The sequence below is a fragment of the Falco rusticolus genome, chromosome 15, assembly GCF_015220075.1.
Source record: "Falco rusticolus isolate bFalRus1 chromosome 15, bFalRus1.pri, whole genome shotgun sequence".
In the NCBI taxonomy this organism is placed as follows: domain Eukaryota; kingdom Metazoa; phylum Chordata; class Aves; order Falconiformes; family Falconidae; genus Falco; species Falco rusticolus.
In genome coordinates this window covers 19,438,663-19,458,636 of record NC_051201.1, presented here as the reverse complement: position 1 = coordinate 19,458,636, position 19,974 = coordinate 19,438,663, and the positions used below count along the sequence as shown (strand labels likewise).

Genomic DNA, 19,974 nt, shown 5'->3' with positions numbered 1-19,974 from the left:
CCATCGGGTGGGGTCTCTGAGAATTCGGGCATTGTGGGCAAGAAGCAAAACTTTTCAGTAGCGTCCCTGCAACAGGAGGGCTGTAAGAACTACTTCTCTTGATGTTTTCTTGCTCCAAAGGGTAAACTGAGTCTCACCTAGACCAGTATGAAACCACAACAGTGCTGCATCAGTCTAGCTGTACAGGCCAGCAACACCCTTCCTTCATTTTGTGTCTAGCTCCTCTCCCTCTTCTGTGGGAATTAATCACACAAAAGTTTTTATTTGAGTTTGAAACCTGAGCTTTATGTTTGTTCTCATTTAGTGGATTATTTTCTTAATAGGCTTCAAGCAATGAAGTAAATTTTCCCCTCAGTCCAAGCTGTCCAGTACATACTTCATCACTGCCATTCTGCACAGGGCCTCCTAGCTTGAAATGCCATAGAAGAATGTGAAAATGACCTCAGGGCTCATCATAGCTCACTGCCAAGATGAGGCAGAGGCCTATTAACAGTTTGACGCAAAATCCTTCTTGTTTCAGCACGGTGCAAACTTTTGCTAGCAGATTGCAGGGCAATTTTGTTCACTGATTACTCAGACCTTATGATATCTGTGTGACTGAGCTTGGTCTTTTCAACTTATTACAGAGCATTCCCCCCCCCTCCCCCATTTTTAAACAGCTTTTAAACACATAATACCTTGTGACTGTAAAGCAGTATTTAGAAGGGAAAATGTAGGTGATCTTGAAGATTTTAAAATCTCTTAATTTGGGATTAGAGACAGTGGTTTTGTCATCAGCCTCTGTGTGCATCAGTGAAGGATTAACCTGCAATTTAGGAATAGCCTGGTAACTGTTCTCTGTCACTTTCTTTTAGGGAAGAGTCAAGGGAGAGAAAGTAACTGATGCCAGCTATATTCCTACAACTACTAATTTCAAAAGTTAAAAAAATATGGGTTAGGCCCGAGAATAATTTTAAATGTCTTAAAAAGTAAGATCTTCTAGTCTAATCCTCTTTTCTGTCTGCTGCCTTTTAGTCTTGTACTTGCTTTGGATTTTCCCAGCTTTTCTCTTTAGCCTGGAGGGCTAGAAAGGGATTCTTGCCTAATCATTTGTCTCTGAAACAGAGAGTAAAATGCACTTCTTAAAATAGTACTTTTTTTTTTTAATTTATTGCTTGAGCCCTACATAGGAGAATGCCGAGGTCATAGTCTAACTCTCACAGAGTAAATTCATTTTGTGTAATAATGGCCATCATCTATGTAAGTCCTGACATTTTGCTTATTAAGAAAAGTACTGAGCAATTGCGCTGATATTAGTCAGTGGAAGTCTTCTATATCAGTTTAGTCTGAACAGTTTTTTTATTACTTTACTCTGTTTTTCTTCTCACATAATTCTTAGTCTGGAAATTCTGTCTACTTAGGAGTCTTTAAGAGAGAGGCGTCTGTTATTTGGGTTGAAATCCTGGCTCTGGTGACGTCAATGGAAAAAAACCACCCATTGACTTCAGCTGGGTCAGGATTTCTCCCTTGTGGTTTATGAATCTATTGATTTTAACTAAGGCAGTAGAGCTATACATAAATGAGAAACAAACTGCAGAAAAAGAGCAGATGATCAAACTCATCCCCAAAACAAAATCCCGGAGTGTCTCCGGTCTCTCCAACATCTGCCTTATGATCTCATTGACACATCTGCATTTCTCTTTAGAGAGGAGACAAAAGCACTGCACGGCACAACTATTCCATAGTTTTGTGATAAATTTTATAAGATGCCTATGGACAGCTATAATCACCCATCAGTTGGGGGCATGAGCTTTTGAGCTTGCTTCCAGCATCAGTCTTGTTGGACATCAGATAGTCCTGCAGGCTGATGAAGAGTCATTTAGCAAAGATACTTTTGAGTAGCTTCTAAGTTGTGAACTTGATGTTTTGATAACACTTGGCTTTGATAACACTTTCAAGTATCATAGTAAGTCACATATACTTAATTGTTCTTGCTCACTGAAACCCTTTGCTTTCTGTTACTGGTGTTGTGAAATAATGATGCTTCTGCCAAAAAGGCAAGGTGCTGAGACCTGCTGGAAGGCAGGTTACTTTAACATTGAAGAAGAAAAAAACGAAACCACATGGCTGTCTTGTAGAATGGTAGTGAAAGTTTGTGTGGTGCTTGTTTGTTTTCCAAAGGTAAATCTTTTGGAGGGACTGCAGAGAACAACATCTCAGACTTAGTATGTGAGAAATTATTTTCTCCTGTATCATTCCTTGGGGGGAAGGAACTGTGTCTCCATTTTAATGTTGCACTCATTTTAAAAATGGTATGTTCAGGGGGTAACATCTTGTTATCAGTGGACTATCTCCTTGCTGTCATTGTGGCCATGCTGACAAGTGAGCTCCTTGATGTGAATTAGGCATAACTAAAAGCTGCCACTCCTGTAATGTCCTAATAAATTAAATTAATTAGGGAATCCAATAAGGGTTTGCTTGGGAGCAATCCTTGCTTTTACTGGGTAACTCTATATTTGAAAGTCATGAGCCACCCTGTGAGGTCCTCCTGTAATTCTTTTTTTCTATAAATGCAGTAGGTTGCCGTTACATTAATTATCAGGTTAGGATTTACTAAGCTCTATAAGGTTCTATTGCTCCACCTTGTGGTCTGAAAAAAGTTTTCTGTTACTCTGAGTGGTGTGTCCAGCCTCTCCCCCTTTTTTTTATTTAAGCTGGACTTTGGCTGGAATCAGTATCATACTTTTCCTCGAGATACGGATCTTAAGGGCAAGTAATGTGTTGTCACCTTTGGCATGCTTCAGGGTAGACATTGCAAGTTGTGCGATTACAGAAGAGAAAAAGGACGAAAAATAAAAAATCAGTGAAGAGTGCTGTTCAGTACACCTAGTTCAGAAGCTGCTGAATAAATTATAAATAGCTAGCAAAAAATAAGATACACAATACTCAGCTGCTTTTTTCAGTACATACACTAGGCCCATGGTAACAGCTTGTTTGCATGATCAGGGAGGCAGTCACATAGGGTGCATTCTTCCATGCTGCTGATGGGCCAGAAAATCAGTGGCTTCCTCCAGTTCTGCAGTCTTCAGTACAGCTGAATGCTATGCAATTACCAGGCCACAATCCTTCCTGTACATCAATGCCACAAAAGCTGTTTCTCAAACTAACAAGTGCTGTAGCGAGACATGGCTTTTTACTCACTCTGTCACTAACTGTGCTGCTTGGAAATCATCCAATATTTTTCTCCAGCCCTGAAATAAAGACTGTAAAAGAGTAATATTCTTCTGCTGTTGAAATCACAGCTCTTGTGTATTTCAGTGGGGTGGGATCAAACAGGTACTGCTCTTCTGATACTGGGTTTGTTCTAAGGAAGCAGTTTTTAACAAAGCAGTCCAAGAAAGGCTTTTTGTAGTCTTAACACCACTGGTCTGGGAGTGTTGGATCCTATTTTGGACATTTACATTAGTGTATATTCTTAAACAATAGTAATAGCCAAACAATAGCAACCAGTTAATACCTATATTAAGAGCAATCACTTGTGCTTTTGGAAGTGAGTGGTTGTGTTCATAAAGCCTTAAAGAGTAGGAGCACTGGAAAAATTACCATCTTCTATAAAAAGGCTTATTGTATAATAAGGGCAGCTTGTCTTACTGCATACCAGCAATCAAAACGCTAGTCATAAAAAACGTTTATGGACTGGCAAAGGCAACTGCCTGCCCAATCCTGTCCAAGTTTTGTTTAGTAATACATTACCATAGATTTCTGTGCACTGGAAAGTTGGTAGTGTGCTTTGGATGAATATGAGTGTAAAGAAACATGTGGCTTATGTACCCAGACCTCCCTGCTGACAGTTTCTGTTTCTGAATGATAGACCCTAGTTCTCAGAGTGGCGTACTGTGCTGTCACCTTTGTCATGCTTCAGGAGAGAGATTGCAAAACTTGTATAAATAGAGAATAGGGGAAAGGAGAAGGAAGAGTGAAATAAAACAAAGGATAGCTTTGATAAGTAGTTTAGATGTTCTTTCCTATGCTCTTCATGAAGAATAATATGTCAGAAAGCAAGGAACTTAACTGTTTCCCTTCCATTCCTTCCACCTCCTTCACCCTTCTTTATGGATTAGTTTGAAAATCTGTATGGCTAAAATTAAGTATATGGAATCTACACAGAAGTTAAGATGGTGAACCATACTACAGTTAACTTTCCAGAATTTCCATGAGAACAGGGATTATTCAGCATTACTGGGGGTCTAGGCACTTTTAGTGCTGATTTCCTGAAGGATTCAGACATCCATCTTTAGGAAGTCAAGCTGTGAGTGTCAGTAAAGCCTTCCATTTGAAACTATTCTGACATGGCACCGGTGCGTGAGACCTACACAATCAGGATGAAATCTTGCCATGAAAGGCTGGAAACTTGGAGGCAGGGAGAAGGAAAGGGGAAAATTAAGGAGTTATAGTTGGAGGAAGGAATTGTATGTTGTCAAGACATGGGTAATAGGCTACCAACATGAATCCTTTGTCTCCAAATGCCCTGAGGAAGTGAAATTGAAGATTTATAATCAGTGTGATATTCCTGGAATCTTTAAATACTCTTCATTGAAACTGGATTGGGGCAGTGGAATTGTCCTGAATACAGTTTATTTCAACCTTACTAATAACGATGATGATGATAATAATTTCTCGTTGTCATGTTTCAAGTCAAGAAGAGTCAGTTGCAAGATTCCCCGAAATCCCTTATCATGATTTTGTATATTCTATATGAAGGATTCATACAGAGAGAATGGAAAGTACTAACATCAAGGTAGTACTGAAAGATCTAGAACTGTATTACAAAGACACTCCATTTAAATTAGTCTCCTGCCACCTGAATTACAATATTCTGATATATCTCAAACTATGGAATTTATTTGGTTATGTTTTATTATTTTGTAACAGTGTTGAGAGCAGTTAGGTACCACAATCTAATAATTACAAAGTATGTAAATCCTATGGAGTTTGCAGTGCAAACTGGTGTTAGAGAGCCGTATTACAGTTCTTAGCTATTTAATCAATTGGTTAACCTGGGACAAAGGCTTTAGAACTGAGAGTAGCTGATGTGCCTACCATTAGACATAGCAAAAATTAAGGCATAAGCTATTGGATGTTGCTTCTCAGAACTGCTCGAAATTCTTTAAACGATTTGTTTCCATTTCAATTCACAGCAAGAGGCTCAGTAATTTGTGAACTGATTTTAATCATCAGTTCCCTCACAGCATATCTAAACACTCACTAGAGCTGTATGTTCCCTCTGATCTTATGTGTAAGTAGTTGTATTAGCATTCTGTTTCATATCAGTGTGTGTGGAGGAAAGTACCTGTCTCAAAATAACATCTTTAGACTGCTGGAGCTCTATTCACATATTCACTGAACTAACAGACAGGGTTTTTTTTATATTTTGCCAAAACATGAAAGGGATATTGTGCCCCCAAACCGTGCAGACCATGTCTCAGTCTCCTTAGAGGTATTTTGGGTTCTTCAGTGAAGAAGGGCTGTTGGCTGCTACGCTAATATGGCCTTTCTATTTTCTATTGCTCCCAATGATTTGAATAAAGAGGTTAAAAAGTGTTAGTGAGAAAACACACTAGAAACAGATGAAGCTTAAGTGCCTGCTATTTCAGCTTGAATGAGTATCCAAAACCTGAGATCTGTAGGCAAACTGTAAGAAACTCCTGTATCTGTTTTAGTAGGTGTTAATAAGAATGTAGAGGGCTTCCTAATGCAACTTTCAGAATTTACGTGCTCAGGAGTGATATCTTTCCTATTGCAGTGGGTTTCTAGGGATATTTCAGTACTTCAGTTTCCTGACAGAATTGTGAAAGGCATGCAGGAATGAAGGGGTGGGGGTGAAGACCCTAAGCAGAGATTTTAAATTTCCAAACAACTGAACAAAGTTTACTACTTGATGTCTTTTCTGCCTCTTACTTTAGAATCACGTGCTTCTGAGTGGTAATCAAAGTGTATTCATTCAGTGTGCTTAGAAGAGCATATCTTTGCTTTTGTCAGAACAGCTCATTTGGTCCACACCAGCTTTTTTATTGTGTTGATAATGTGGAAAAGCAAAGGTGGAAAACCAGTTTTGGTGACTGACTGGAGCACCCCTTACATCAGTTCTTGATGCTTGCCCTGCCTAAATCACAGGATGGTCCTTTTTAAGTGTAACATCAAGCTAAGTACTATAAAACTTATCTGGAGCCTTTCTATGCTTGCATACCTCTAGAACCTTTGTAAAAATGTCAATCTAAGCATTGCTAGAATTGTTCGGGGACAAAAAACTTCTCCATTCAGCCAGGTATTTAGTACCACTTATGCAGTATTTCATGATCTCTTACCCCAGAGTTAGAAACTAGAATTTTAGAATTGATGAAAGATTTGGGTGAGAAAGGTTCAGTTATTCCTTATCAACTATTTGTAATACTTCATATGTAATACATATATGACATAGTGGCTTCTAACCCTGCAGACATTGCAGTTCTGAAGATTTATTTTGCAGAGCCAACAAGACATGTAGAGGAGAACAGGGAATTTCAGAGAAGTGACTGGCAACTGGCATGTGAGCTACGGTGCTGGTAAGCCTAGGTGAATCAATGCTCTATATGCACCAGGTGATTAGTGGCTGATCAAGGAAGGGAAAGAGAAGTGATGAAGAAAGTCACATAGGAAAGGGAAGACAGCACCTGTTGCTGGCCACTGAATCCAGCTCTGGGGAAGGAGGTATTGTCACACTGAACATTGTCCCCAATGCCACATGATACCCAGGAGTGCAAAGATCTTGGCCACAGTGTGGAGGTCAGCATAACAGTTTAATGTATCTGAGGTCACTGGTTTAATGTGCTAACGGGAATTGAAACCCCTTTATTAGGAAACCAAAATCACTAGATTTGCATCTAAGCTTTGATTGATTGATGAGTCAAACTCTTGGCGTAGGCTTTGCAGTTAGATTACTTCAAAGTTGATTTATTACTATCATCATCAACGCTATTTTGGAATGTAAACCATGATATTACAAGGTAAAGGTCATCCTCCTTTGAAGTGTAAAGTGCCAGATTATATTCTTTCTCAAAATAGTGATTAAATTTGGTGGCAGACACTTGGCAAAACTCAGGGGGCAGGCAAGGTGCTGCTGGTCAGCATCACAGCTTGCTTTTGGTGAAGCAGTGCACTAGCCAGGCTCACAGCTCTGTGGGAGGCGATACTCTCAAAGGTGTCGTTCTCAATGTGTGATAGCTCTTGGCTCCTGGCTTTGTGCGAGCCTTGTCTGCAGGTATTTGGTATTATTTGTGTGCTGTCTTTGGTACCTGTGCTGCAGATTGCTCAGACCTGCATTACAGCTTATGGAAGTATGAATAGGAAAGGGAGCCCTGGGATAAACTGTAAGATATTTCTGTTCTAAAGCAAACTGACTGTTGGTGAACTGTTCTTTGAAGCACACAATTTCTTCTAGAAATACTGTGGTCTAAAAGCACTTAAAGAAAATAATGCTTCAGAGGAGATTAAAAGTGTATATTCTGATAGCTAGAGAACTGTTAACATATTTATCTGCAGCTATTCGTAAATTCATGAAAAGCTTAATCTGATTCTTATGATACAGTAAGTCTCCAGCGACTAATCCAACAATTACACGCTTCCTAATGAGTAGTCTGTACATGACTGACCTTGCAAATACTTTGGCTCACAAAAAAAGTACGTTATGTTGGTAAATTCTTTCTCAAAAAATTTCAATGGGAAATATTAATTTTGCCTGTGACTATGCAGGAAACCCCCCCCCCCCCAAATTAACATTAAATGAACTATAAAACTAACCTAACTAAAAGTACCTTGTACATGAACTGCAATACCTTTGTCAACTAAGCATCATCCTCCCCCACTGTGAGCACATCAGTTAATCATACTAGGCATTACTCAACTTCATTTGGTATCAGTACAATCTTAGATGTAATCCAAATATCAGGGTAAATCTTTCCCTAAGTTGATGAGAGTCTGATTTTAATATTCTTCTTATTCTTTAATTCAGCATAGCTTCTTACAGAACTGGGGAGCACTTAAAAGGTTGGATGTGTTATAAAGACTCGTTTTGAGTACATTGATGTTGACCACTTAGAGTGAGTCATACAGCTAGGGAGTTTCTTTTTAAAAAAAGAAAAATGGGCTCTTGCCAGAAATGAGTTATAATGAGAATATAGCACTTGTGAGAACAGCCAGTAGAAATGACTGTAGCTGATGATTTCTCCAGTGACATACCCTGCTCCTTGAAACTCTCACAAATGGACTGCACAAAAATTTTTTTTGTTTGATTTGCTGTGAACAGTGCTTATCCATTGTGCTGTGAGCAGCAGTCAAACACATGTAAGTTGTGGTGTTTATTGATCAGCCAGACTAACAAGGTAATGTTGGAGAATTCCACCTTCTGGAGTGTTGCTTTATCAGCTTAACGAGAGCTTGCAGAATTTTATCATTTGTACAGAGCCTCCCTGTCATCTTACAAAGTAGTTTAGAGCAAGGAGTGGGCATATCCTGCTTCCAAGAAGTCAGTGAGGGCAAGATATCATCCACTCTGTTCATACTAAACTGTTCTGAAAGTTTTCTGTGGCCTGTTTCATACTGTAATACAACCAGTGAATCTGTCTCTGCCCTTGTAAGGCAGGCAAGTCCTATGGAAGTAGGTAACTGATACAAAAAAATAAACACACTAGCTTTTTAGATCTTATTAAAGATTGGGGATTATTTTTTTTTATAGCAAAAGAATGTTTCCAAAAGTCACAGTTGTTCAAAGAAGGGTTACATTCTGCCATCTATCTTTGTGCAGAAGTCCCATTGGGGTCTCTCAGCGGGCTACTCCCAAAACACAGATGTTTCTGGCTATTCATTCAGCATTTTAGTGCTGCTGGATGCTTCTTACCCTAGCTGTTTGTTACTGGGAGCTTGTTAAAATACAAATGGGTTTTCTTGTTAACACCACCAGTGTTGTCTCGTTACCTAACGTAAAGAAGTCTATATAACTACCACTGGGTGGTGTATGCCTCATGTAAGTAAAACTTAAGTAAACTGATTATCAGAGTTTTGTATGTGTGGAACTTCAGGATCTAACCCAAAAGCCCATGTCTTTTTTTTTTTTTTTTTTTTTTTTTTTTTTTTTTTTAATCAGGAGATTTCCCTGGAGTTTATCAAAGAAGCTCAAGGATTTGGCTAGTAAGAAACTAGGGGTGTATGTGCATCCATTTCCTTGTAAAATTCAACTTTGAATGAGGGAATACAGTGTGTATTTATACTTTCCTTCTGAGTTCCTGTAAGTTCTCACGCTTTATTGAGAGCCACCTATTTTTACAAGCATGGAGAGGCCCTTAGCGTGTCTGCTGGCATTTTAAATTAATCATAGCCAGTCTTAGGGACGTAACAGTCCACACGTCACCCCACATCACTTTTTTCAGATGTAGAGGGGAATGCCATTTTCTATGACTTCCATGTCCTTGATGCTGTTGTTCAACAGCTAAGAACATTAGTAGAACCTTTATGGGTGCAGATTTTGGAAGCATAACAGAATTTCTTTTTGTCAGATAGCATGAACTATACTGAAAACAAGTGTTAAAATACTTTAGTGACTTAGGGCTTCTGGAATTGCAATGTGTTTCGTTTTCACTGCCTATTTTCTATCAATCTGTTGAAGTTCTGATACAAGTTCATAACCCACGTTTGATTATCTTTAAAGTCAGCTTTAGCTGAATGGCTGAGGCTGAGTAATTGCTGAGGCTTTCAGAATAAAGAGAAACTGAGGGAGAAAAAGGAAACCTTTTTCCTTCCACTGATTTACTTAATACATGCCATTCCATTCAACTTTAATCTGTTTTGGTTTTTTTTTTTCCTTTATCTAGTAGCTCCTTATAAATATAAAAAGTCAAACTGGAATCCTATTATGAGCATCCTGTAAAACTTCTTTTAATGAGCAAGTCTGAACGTGCTATATACAAGCATAGAAACGCCAACTGATTTTGTCTCTTTAGCTTGCTTGGTAGTCCAGCTAAACTACTAGGATAATGAAATCAAATTTTCTCCATGTCTGTTAGTACCTTGATTTTTATTACATTTTCTTTATGGAGATACATAGGCCAGCAGTTATATGAAACCCTTTGGATTATTTTTTTGAGGCAGTAAAACTTGTGCTAGTGCTAGAAACGTTCTCTCCTGCAGTAGGAGTGTGCTGGGGGGGGGGGGGGGGGGGGGGAAGTTTCTGAATATCTTTGATTCAGGACTGGAAAGATATCAACAAAATCTAACAATATCCCATTGCTCATGTTCTTTGGTCTTGTATGAAAATTTACCCATGAAGCAAACAAGCTTCCCAAACCAGTTTGATAAAAAGAAGGGACTGAGATGGCTTGAAACTCAGTAAACTACTTTTAGAGCCTGAATCTCTTACAGGAGTTTCTGTTAAATGAAATTGATACACTTGTCCAACATGGGAAGCAATGGATAGAAAATTTTTAAGATACCATAGAGACAATTGTTGTAAAGAGAAGGAATAGACCTGTTAACCAGTCCCTGGCTATATTTCCATTCCTTGCTTCTCAGTGCAGGGTCTGTCTTGGATATTCTGTTGTGACTGAATACTGTTAGCTGATATGCTGATGGGCATACTCCATCAAACCACACAGAAAAGGAAAAACAATCTCAGTGTCTAGATATGATTAAACTTAATTAAGCCAACCACAATCAAACTCTTCATCCAGCTTATCTAGCTGATGTCCTCTGTGACAAGAGCTCCTTAGGAAAAGCCCATTATTTATGGTTTTTGACCTTCAGGATTATTCCACCTTTCATTATATGGTAAAATAAGTCTTAAGTGCCAGTACAGGATGTTGTGGTATTATGTATGTGTTCAAGACTGACATCCTAGGGGTTGACTGATGCTTAATACTGCGGTTTGCTCTCTATTGAAGAGCAGAGTAAAGAAGTGCTTAATATCAGTAAGCAGTTCTCAGTCATCCTGTAGACTTTGGTAACATAGGGCCTCTCTACCTTTGCTTGTAAAGGTCTGATTTTACTTTGATGGTATGGAAGAATTGGTGCAAACTTTTCACTGAAAGGTGCCTCTTGCAGCTGTGAAGTAGTTTACTTGCTCTCCACTGCAATTTGAAAGTATTTGAATTAAAAGATGCTAATGAAGACCCAGGTTTCTCTAGCTTAACTGACATAAGATAACACATGGAGACTAAACAACATGCAGGAGGGTTGCAGACTGTTTGTTATCTCCCGTGCTTAAGCTAGCAGCAAATTATAAAGGAAGCAGGTTAAGAAATTGACCCAAAATACGATGGAAAAGAGTTCAAGCACTTGGGTGTCACTTTGTGCAATGTGAGACAGGGGGATATATCTCTTTTTCTAAAAACTGCCCAATGACATAGAAACTACCAGTGGTGCATATGCACTGAGTGGTATGAATGCTGCCGCTGCTACACCTGCACCTGCCACTGTGGAAGCCTGCTGTGCCTATAACGCATTGTGTTGTTGTAGTGTGAATTGCTAGAATTACTTTTGGACATAGTGAAATAAGGATGGAGATTAATTTTTAGTACTAACTACTTTCTTCAGCCTGTTTGGGTGGTGGGCAAACAGATTTTCTGACTCCCGAAGTTGTGGAGGTACCAAACTAGACCAAATGTTTCAGTAGCAGCCCTTTCTAGTATCCTATCAAGTTCCAATTGGCTGTAATTCCATGTTAATGGCTAGGGATTTTCCCACCCTGCAATTCCTGTTTTCACAGGAAGCAAGTTATTTCATACTACAAGTGTGAACCACTAGCCTTTATCACCAGGCAACCACACTATCGAGACATACATAACTATCTTACAGAACATGCTTGCCTATCTAGTTGCTCTATCCGTGCCGTTCGCCACTCACTCAGCAGCTCTCCATCTGCTTGGCAGGCTCTGCGCCTCCTCTGTGTGATGTGAAAGCACCCCAGGCACCTGCCCGGCTTGCAGATGGTGTTACTCCATCACAGCGTGGAGTCATCACTGACAACACAGCGTATTTCAGGGAGATGAAAGGAGATGATGGAGTTAAGGTCTACTGAAGACGTGCCAGACAATCTGAGCTAACTGTAGTTATTGTGTGTAATTTTTGTTGTTGTTGCTGTCATTGCCAAACTGTGCGGGAGGTGAGGTTTTGTTTGTAACGAGTCTCCTGCCTACTTCGGAGGAGGGGAGAACGCCCAGACTGCAGAACGGAGGGCACAAATCCTGATCTCACGTTAAAACTGCCCCAAGACACCTTCCAGCGGTCCGCCGCTAACTTTTCTAGGTGCCGTTTTTCTGCTCAAGTGTTTTTTGCTCGGGTTGTTTGTTGGGGTTTTCCGCTCTCGATGCTATTTTTCGCGAACGAAAAAAGCGCTAAGCAGGCTGAAGAGGCAGCAGAAAGCAAACACGCCTGTGCTCAAAACTAAGTTGAACTCCGCGGGCTGTGCGGGCGGTGCTTCCCGTGCGGGACCGGGGCGGCGCGGCGGGGAGCGGCGGCCGTGCGCCCCCGGGGCCCGCAGCCGCGCCGGTGCCCCGCGGCCGGGACGCGCGGTGCCGGCGGGCGCCGCGGGGCAGCGCTGGGGCAGGGCGGCGGGGCCGCCGCTCCGCTCGCCATCCGGCACCGCTCCCGGGCACGGCGCGGCCGACCTCCCTCTTGGCTTTCCCCCGAAACTCCGGGGGGAAGGGGATGCCGCCCTTGCGGCGCGGCGCGGGTCTGGGGAAAAGGACCTCGCAAGCGGTGCTCTTACCCCCTCCATTTTTGTAGCAGAGGTATGGAAATCGCCAGACGTTGGCCAGGTCCACGGCGAAGCCGATGACGGAGAGGAGGAAGTCGATCTTCTTGCCCCAGGTCTCCCTGTCCTGGGCGCCGTAGCGCGGCGCGGGGGCGGCGGGCAGGAGGCTGCTGCTGGTGTACTGCACCCCGTTGTGCTCCTTCACCAGGATCAGCTCCACGTCCTTCCTCGGGGGAGGCGGCCCGGCGCGGTCCGGCAAGGGGGCCACCACCGACACTTTGCGGTCGGGCTGGATCTGTTTGTTCATCCTTGCCTTAAACATCCAGAGAGAGCGAGCTGAGGAGGGGGAGCGGGCGAGGCGGGGTGTGGGAGCGCAGATAACGGAAGTGCACTTCCCGCTGGAGGCGACTCCGCGCTCCAGCCCGCCGGTGTCAGCGCGGCAGGAGCGAGGCACGGCCGTAATAAGAGCCATGCAAATGAGGCGGGAGAGGGGGGACCGCGGCGGGGGTGCCCCCGGGGAGCCAGGCTTCCTCCGCGGGGGAGCGGCCGGCAGCCGGGCTCGGAGCCTCCCGCAGCACCTGGGGCTGGCACACCGCCCCGGCCCCGGCCCGCAGCACCGGGGCTGGCACACCGCCCCGGCCCGCAGCACCGGGCCACACCGCCCCGGCCCGCAGCACCTGGGGCTGGCACACCGCCCCTGCCCGGTCCCGCAGCACCGGGGCACGCCACCCCTGCCCCGGACACCGCCCCGCAGCCTCCCGCCCCGCAGCCGGCCGGGCCAGCGGTCGCGGAGCCGGCCGGAGCCCCGCGCTGCACCTCGGCGGCCGGCGGCGTCACCTTAGAGTCGGTGACTTAGGGCTCGTCCTGCCGCAGGCTGCGGGGCGCCCGGCGCTGCTCCTTCCCGCATAGCCGGGCGGCGAGCTGAAAGCACCGTTAGCAGGCAACAGGTAGAGCCGATCGGGATTGCCCCCTTCCTTCCCGGCTGAGCTGCAGCACGGAGGCGGCTTTCCCCTCTTTGCTAGCGTGGCTTTAGTTGAACAGTAGAATTTGGCTTTTGACATCAGAACCTGGTGGGGTGCAGGTTGAATGGCAGAACTGGACACTGCTAATACTCCTACGCCAGGGTTAGTGGATGCCTGGTTTTTTCTTTCCAGGCAAGCGTGGGGCTGGTAGGATTCGGTTGTCAGGTTGAGGTATTTGCAGGACATTAACTGTTTGCTGCTATTCCAAATGGGACCTGAGTCTTTTACGTGTAAAACGAGCAACGGGACCTGAGTCTTTTACGTGTAAAACGAGCAAAGAATTTAGCTGGCAGAACAACAGTGATTGGTGCCAAAAGTTGGCTAAATACAGCAGCAGAAAGGGATTTTCAGGGTCTCTTCCTGTTACAGCTGTGAGCTCTACATTCAGTGTCTGTTAAGGGAATAAAATTTGAGCACAAAAGGCAGAAACTGGCTCCCCTTTCCCGATGTTAAATAGTTTCCCTTCTGCCTGGCATCAATGAGAATAGGTCAGATCGCAGAGGATTCTCAGTAGTGTTACAGCCTACGGTTCTTCCTCTCTGCTAGGACTTACAGTATTATAATTGGTAATACACAAAGAGGTGCTAGTCGGAGTTCGCAAGGAATGCCAGGTTCCTCTGCAAACTTGGAATGGGAAAAAGAATCCCAACTCGAAGTTAAGGCTCGCACATTGGCATCTTCCCCTCCTCTCTCTAGGCCACAGACTACAAAGATGCTACTAAGACAGCTATTGACAATTTGCAGATTTTCTGCCTTCACAAAAAGCTCTTGGTTCAAGCTCCAAGATCCAAGCTGTGACTTGGATCCTAAAGGCCTCATCTGGGTGAAGTATTTGAGCAGTGGCTGTACGGTTTCAGAGCAACTATATGCTTAGAACAAGCAGCTTATATGTTCTCTTCTGCTTACTCTGTGATTTCGTGCCCCCATCTTCTCCAAATACATCGTATAAGACTATTTTCTCTATTCTTTTTGACACTTTGTGCCATATGTGCTGCAAGTACTTCCCCTGTGCTGTCATCACATAGTACCCTGTAAACGCTTACTGTTTGCCCATGCAGTACAACCCACATTTTTACGCTCGTGCGCAGCTACACTGCTGCCTACTCCTCAAACCATCCATCAGTCACTGCCACCACATGCATCAAATACATACCCATGTTATATGCAGTGCCCCCAGATATGCCCCCACTCCGCTGCATTTCAGTGAGCCTGTATACCCGTTTCCCACAGCAGATAAAGGACAAGCTCTGTTCTGGGCGTAAGGAGAGCCTCTGTCCCCGGCTGCAGAGCCCTGAAGCCATTTTGCCGACAGACTCACCAGGTAGCACTGGGGATGTTTCTGTCCCATTCCCTGGTACCTATGGGGAGGGGGAAGATGACTGAAGGGGGATTCCTCCTCCTTGGTTCCACCACTCTGGGGCTGCAGTCTCTCTGGGAGCTTAAGCTGTAGCCTAGCCAGTAAGGAGCTTTTAAAACCTGGTTCCCCTCTCTCCACGTGACTATTGCTGCCTTAATAATCTGCACAGACTTCCTACGCTAGACAGCAGCACTCCCATATTGCTTCTGGAAAAATAAGGCCTTGCTAAGGAACACCCTTTTCCCCACAAGGTCTCAATTAGCTGAGCTTGATCATGATGTCTATGGTGGGAGGAATCTAGAAAGCCCCCGCTTAATTTCCTGAGAGAATTAAGTCACTGTGCATATATATATGCCTTTAGTTCTTGCATGGAAAGTGTGCACAATCTGGTTAATGTAATATCTGCTGCACCCTCAAGGTAAGAAAGTCCTCAATTGGATTTTATAAAAAAGTTGCTTAATCTTGAATCTGTCTGGGTCTTGTTATGCCTAATGGAGCCTGACAGCGGGTAGGGTTGAAGTCAGAGAAGGGAATATTGTATTTAGAAACCTCAATGGAGCCAGGCAAAATGGCAGGGTGTTAGTGATATTCCACGGTTGACCGGGAAATAGGCTATAGTTTACTTCGGAAAATAGTCAGGTGTTGCCTGGTTAGTCATCCATTATTCAGATTCTTATCATTCTCTTTGGGACATATAGGAGAATATACTGTATGCTATAACAGTAAGCTGGGATTGTCACTCTCATGCATTAGTGTCTATGAAGAAAAAAACCCAAACAATGAACAACAGTATAGAGTGTACTTCCAGATTGCCATTTGCTGCTGGTGTGAAGGCTCACGGTGCGCGTTGGCAGCAGGGTTTGAATTCTCTGCCTTTGGCAGCACAGTCTTCTGCCACTGATACTACAGAACTACAGGAGCTGGCTGCTGTCTTTCCTGTGAACCAGCTTTTGAGAAAGGCTGTATCAAACAGTGTTCAAATATGTTGGAACTCACACTTTACAGCTGGTGCTTCTGAAAGAGTCTTGCTTCATGTTCTATCTGATACACTTGATGAAAGAGCTTGGCAGTTGAGCCAAACAAAACAGTGATTGAGAGGGGATATAATTGCTTTATACACAAATTGAGGTAAATGTCACTGAGAAAAAAACCCACCACCACTGCCATTTAAACCAAAGGACGAAAGAATCATGATAAATTTAGTTGGAAAATGAGAAGAAGAGTTCTAACGATCAAAGCAGTGAATACAGTGGGAACTAAAGACCTGGGTTTAGGGTACTGTTTTATGAGCAGGGTTGTATGGTGAAGTTGCTTCTGAGAGCTGGGATTTGGACTTGAAGACCCAGGACATCACTTGTTTATGATAAACTGAGATGAAATGAAAAGACTAGAAAGGGGCAAGGGGTATGTACACCAGCTCTATAATTTCATGGCCTGATACATCCACAGAAACTTTGAGCTCGTTCTGGCCTTGAGGCTCACTGGCACTGAAAGACTCAACATTTTTCAAATGAAGTGCATAAACTGAATAAAGTTAGGATTGGTTATTGTGTGATAGAAGAAACTCGGGGAATAGCCAGTTGCTGCAGGAACAGGGAACAAAGTAGACAACAGCCTTCTGACTGAATCAATGTTAAAACAATTTCACAGGGATAGGAACATGACAGTGGTAGGGATGCACATCTTTCTAGGTTAGCAGTCAAAGGTTACCATGCTGTAGACTTTATATGACACCTTTTGATGACAGTAAATATATCGGCTCCAACTTCTTGGACTGTTAGGAGTGGGTCTGGCAGGTTTGCTTCATAGTATCCCTAAAATAATTTTGCCATTCTAAATGTAGCACTCAGTATTTAAAAGCTTTGTGCTGTATTATTAGTAGGCTGTTGTCGTAGTATCTCTTCCCCAGAGCCAAAGAAACGCATCTCTTTCACTGAGAGGGCCCACTTGGGTTGGTCCAACACTGCATTTTGACAGTCAGTGTCTATCATGCTATAAACTGTCTTCAAACTGAAAATAAATATTACAAAAGCACTCCACAATGTTTTGGTATTCCATTTATGTAAGAATGCCAAGTTCTAGGGGAAAACAAGGTATCTGCCCGTGTCTTACAACACTAACATTTGTATCTTCCTTATCAAGCTTCTTGAGGTTCTCGCAAATATACGCCTTCCAAGCTGATTTTACTTGGGATCTGCTACCCTTGGCATCAGCTGACCTTCTTCAAGGGAGCCATCCATGTCACTCAAGCAAGCTATCCCGTGGCATCTTTATCATTTTATCACATATAGAATATGTGTTTGCGGAGACGATGGCGTTGAAGTCTAGGAGGTTTATTCCTCACAGTTTCACCACTGCCCCCTCTTGATAGGCACACCCTCTTCACCTCACTTTGGCCTCTTTCCCATTTACTAGCACTTACTATTCTTTAAAGATTTTAAGTCTACTTTGGAACATTTCACACCAGAAGTACTTAAGTTCCAGCTTTAGCAATACTCTTTCTCTCTTTTGCGATGATTTTAAATTGCTAGCTCTTGCTGCTGCTTTAGCATCATTTATTCTATTTCAGATGTAGTTGCATGAGAGAAATTTGCGAAGCTGCGTATAAGTGGGGTGAAACTGGGAGCCCTCCCAATTTCAGCCTGACTCTGCATGAAGTGCACTCCCTCCTCCTCCCTGCATCTTGGCCAGTGTAGGAGAGAATCCAGGTGCAGGGTCCAGAAGGGAGCAAGTGCCCGCAATGACTTAGTCTCTTCTTTGGATAGTAAGAGAATCGGAACACTTGGATCCACTTTAGTCCATCTTCTGAGTTCACCATGTCATATGTCCATGTAGTCTTTTGCCTTTCTAATTGTAATAAACCTTTCCTAAGTAAAAATGGCCTAGACTTCAGATGAAGTCTTACCAACATTTAGTGAAACAGTAATCATTCCCAGGATGATTAGCCAAGACTTTAATGAGAAGGGGATCTCACTTGCCTTTGTTTCACACATGTATTAAGTGTTTGTCCACAGACAGGTTCTGAACACTCAAGTCATTCTGCTCTATGATTCCTGTCATTCTTAAAGGCCAGGTTTGACATTTTATTCTGTTCACTTCCATCCCATTTCTGTTACTCTATGATTCCGTTTTTTTCCTGTGTGAGTCCCATTCTTCATTGATTTAATACTGCCTGCCAACTTCATCATCTCCAGATTTCATTAGCAAACACAAACTTGGGTGTGTGTTATTAATGCAAATATTTAATAAGCTCATTCCCAGTAACAGATCTTTCAGGATGGGTGATCTCTCTCCAAGCCTGTAATTATCCTTATAGCACAACATAGTATTATATTGTCTTTAGTCAGTTCTTCTCCTGTCTTAACAATTCTGTTTAACTCCATCTCTTCTGCTCAGACTAACAATTACAAGTGTCATTGTAGCAGCTGCTTTTGTGAAATCATGATAGATTAATATCTACCACATTTTCCTTGCTTTTATAAAAGGCAGTTATCAGAATAAGGTACCAGATTCATCTGGTTTCCTTTGGGAAGCTCCTTTTGCATGTAGTAGTCTTCTGTGCTTATATGCCTATGGGTAGAATTAGTAAAAAGTGTTTTAACTTGGGAACTCCATGTGGCCGTAGGATTATATGCATCTCCCTAAATCAAGGCTTTTGTAAGATACTTCATAAATTCTGTCATCTGCAGACCCTGAACAAGGCACCTCACTCAATGTCAAAGGCTAGACTGAGAGATGACCTAAAATATATCATGATATGAAAACTCTTTTAATTTCAGATGATCCTAAGAGTAGATTTTTTTACTGCACTGCTGATGGCATGCTGCTGGATAGTATTTTCCTCCTGTTGAAAAGGCTAAACAAAAAACCAGAAGCGATCTATCCTTGCTCGCTGTAAGGACCTACCCATCCTTTCTCTTAGTACCAGTCTCTTGCTGATACCTCTGCCTGTACAGCAAGTAAAGCACACCCAATTGTGCAGGCTGCAGAAAAAAATGAGAATGAGCACTGGTATCTTGCTTGATTAAAAAGAGGCACCTTAACATGGGCTTCTGGCTTTAAGTTTGTTGTGTACTACACTGATTATTGTGTAGCCTAATTCATTTTAAGAGGCATCATGCAATTGTATCTGAAGACACAACAGGACTGATTCTTTTTCCAAACACAAATGGCTGATTTCACTGATTACACTAATGCCCAAACAAATGGTGAGAATATTTAAATTATTCACTGTTGGTGCTTTCTACGAGGCCTAATATTAACATTTGGGACCAGATTCTTTCCTTTGGTATTGCAACTCCCTTTGTGGCCAGTGAGAATGGTATGCACAAATCTGGAGAGGAGATGTGGAAATGAAAGCTTCACTTATCTAAATTCTGTTTGTCATTTTTGTCTTTTCTAAGAGTCCTCAAACAAGTGAATTGTGCTCATTAAAGTTGCCTTTTCAATAAAAGAAGGCGTTCAAGCAGCAGCTCACACTACTGTTGCCAAAGGCTTACACTGCAGTTATACACTGCAGTTATATCCAAATCAGAGTTCTGCTGTGCTAGACGCTGAACATGCACAAGCACATAAAAAAGTCAGATTCACCTTATCTACCTAGCAGCAATTAGCTTTCCGTTGCTGGTAGCTGGAGAGAAAGGACCATTGTGTCTGTCAGTGGTCCCGAGGCAAACAATTTCCTTAAGCTTTGATACTGTGGTTCCATCTCTTTGAGATAGGAGGAGGGAGCATGCCCCCCCTCCCCCCGCCAACCGAAAACAGTAGCTAATTGAAAATAGTCTCCTCCAAAACGCTGAACAAGACCAGTTCTTTATTTCTTTTAAAAACAAAGTGAA

General features: G+C 42.7%; 1 protein-coding gene and 1 long non-coding RNA gene across 8 annotated transcripts in view; one reads left to right on the top strand and one right to left on the bottom strand.

Annotated features, from left to right (window-relative positions):
- The window catches only part of SLC6A2 (solute carrier family 6 member 2), a 78,600-nt gene extending 65,485 nt beyond the window's left edge, over positions 1-13,115 (bottom strand). Inside the window, exon 1 of the mRNA XM_037409083.1 lies at positions 12,773-13,115. Coding sequence (XP_037264980.1) covers positions 12,773-13,079 — 307 coding nt within the window. The 5' untranslated portion in view covers positions 13,080-13,115. The remainder of the gene's footprint in view (positions 1-12,772) is intronic.
- The window catches only part of LOC119157794, a 786,943-nt gene that overhangs the window by 103,508 nt on the left and 663,461 nt on the right, over positions 1-19,974 (top strand). The window lies entirely within an intron of this gene.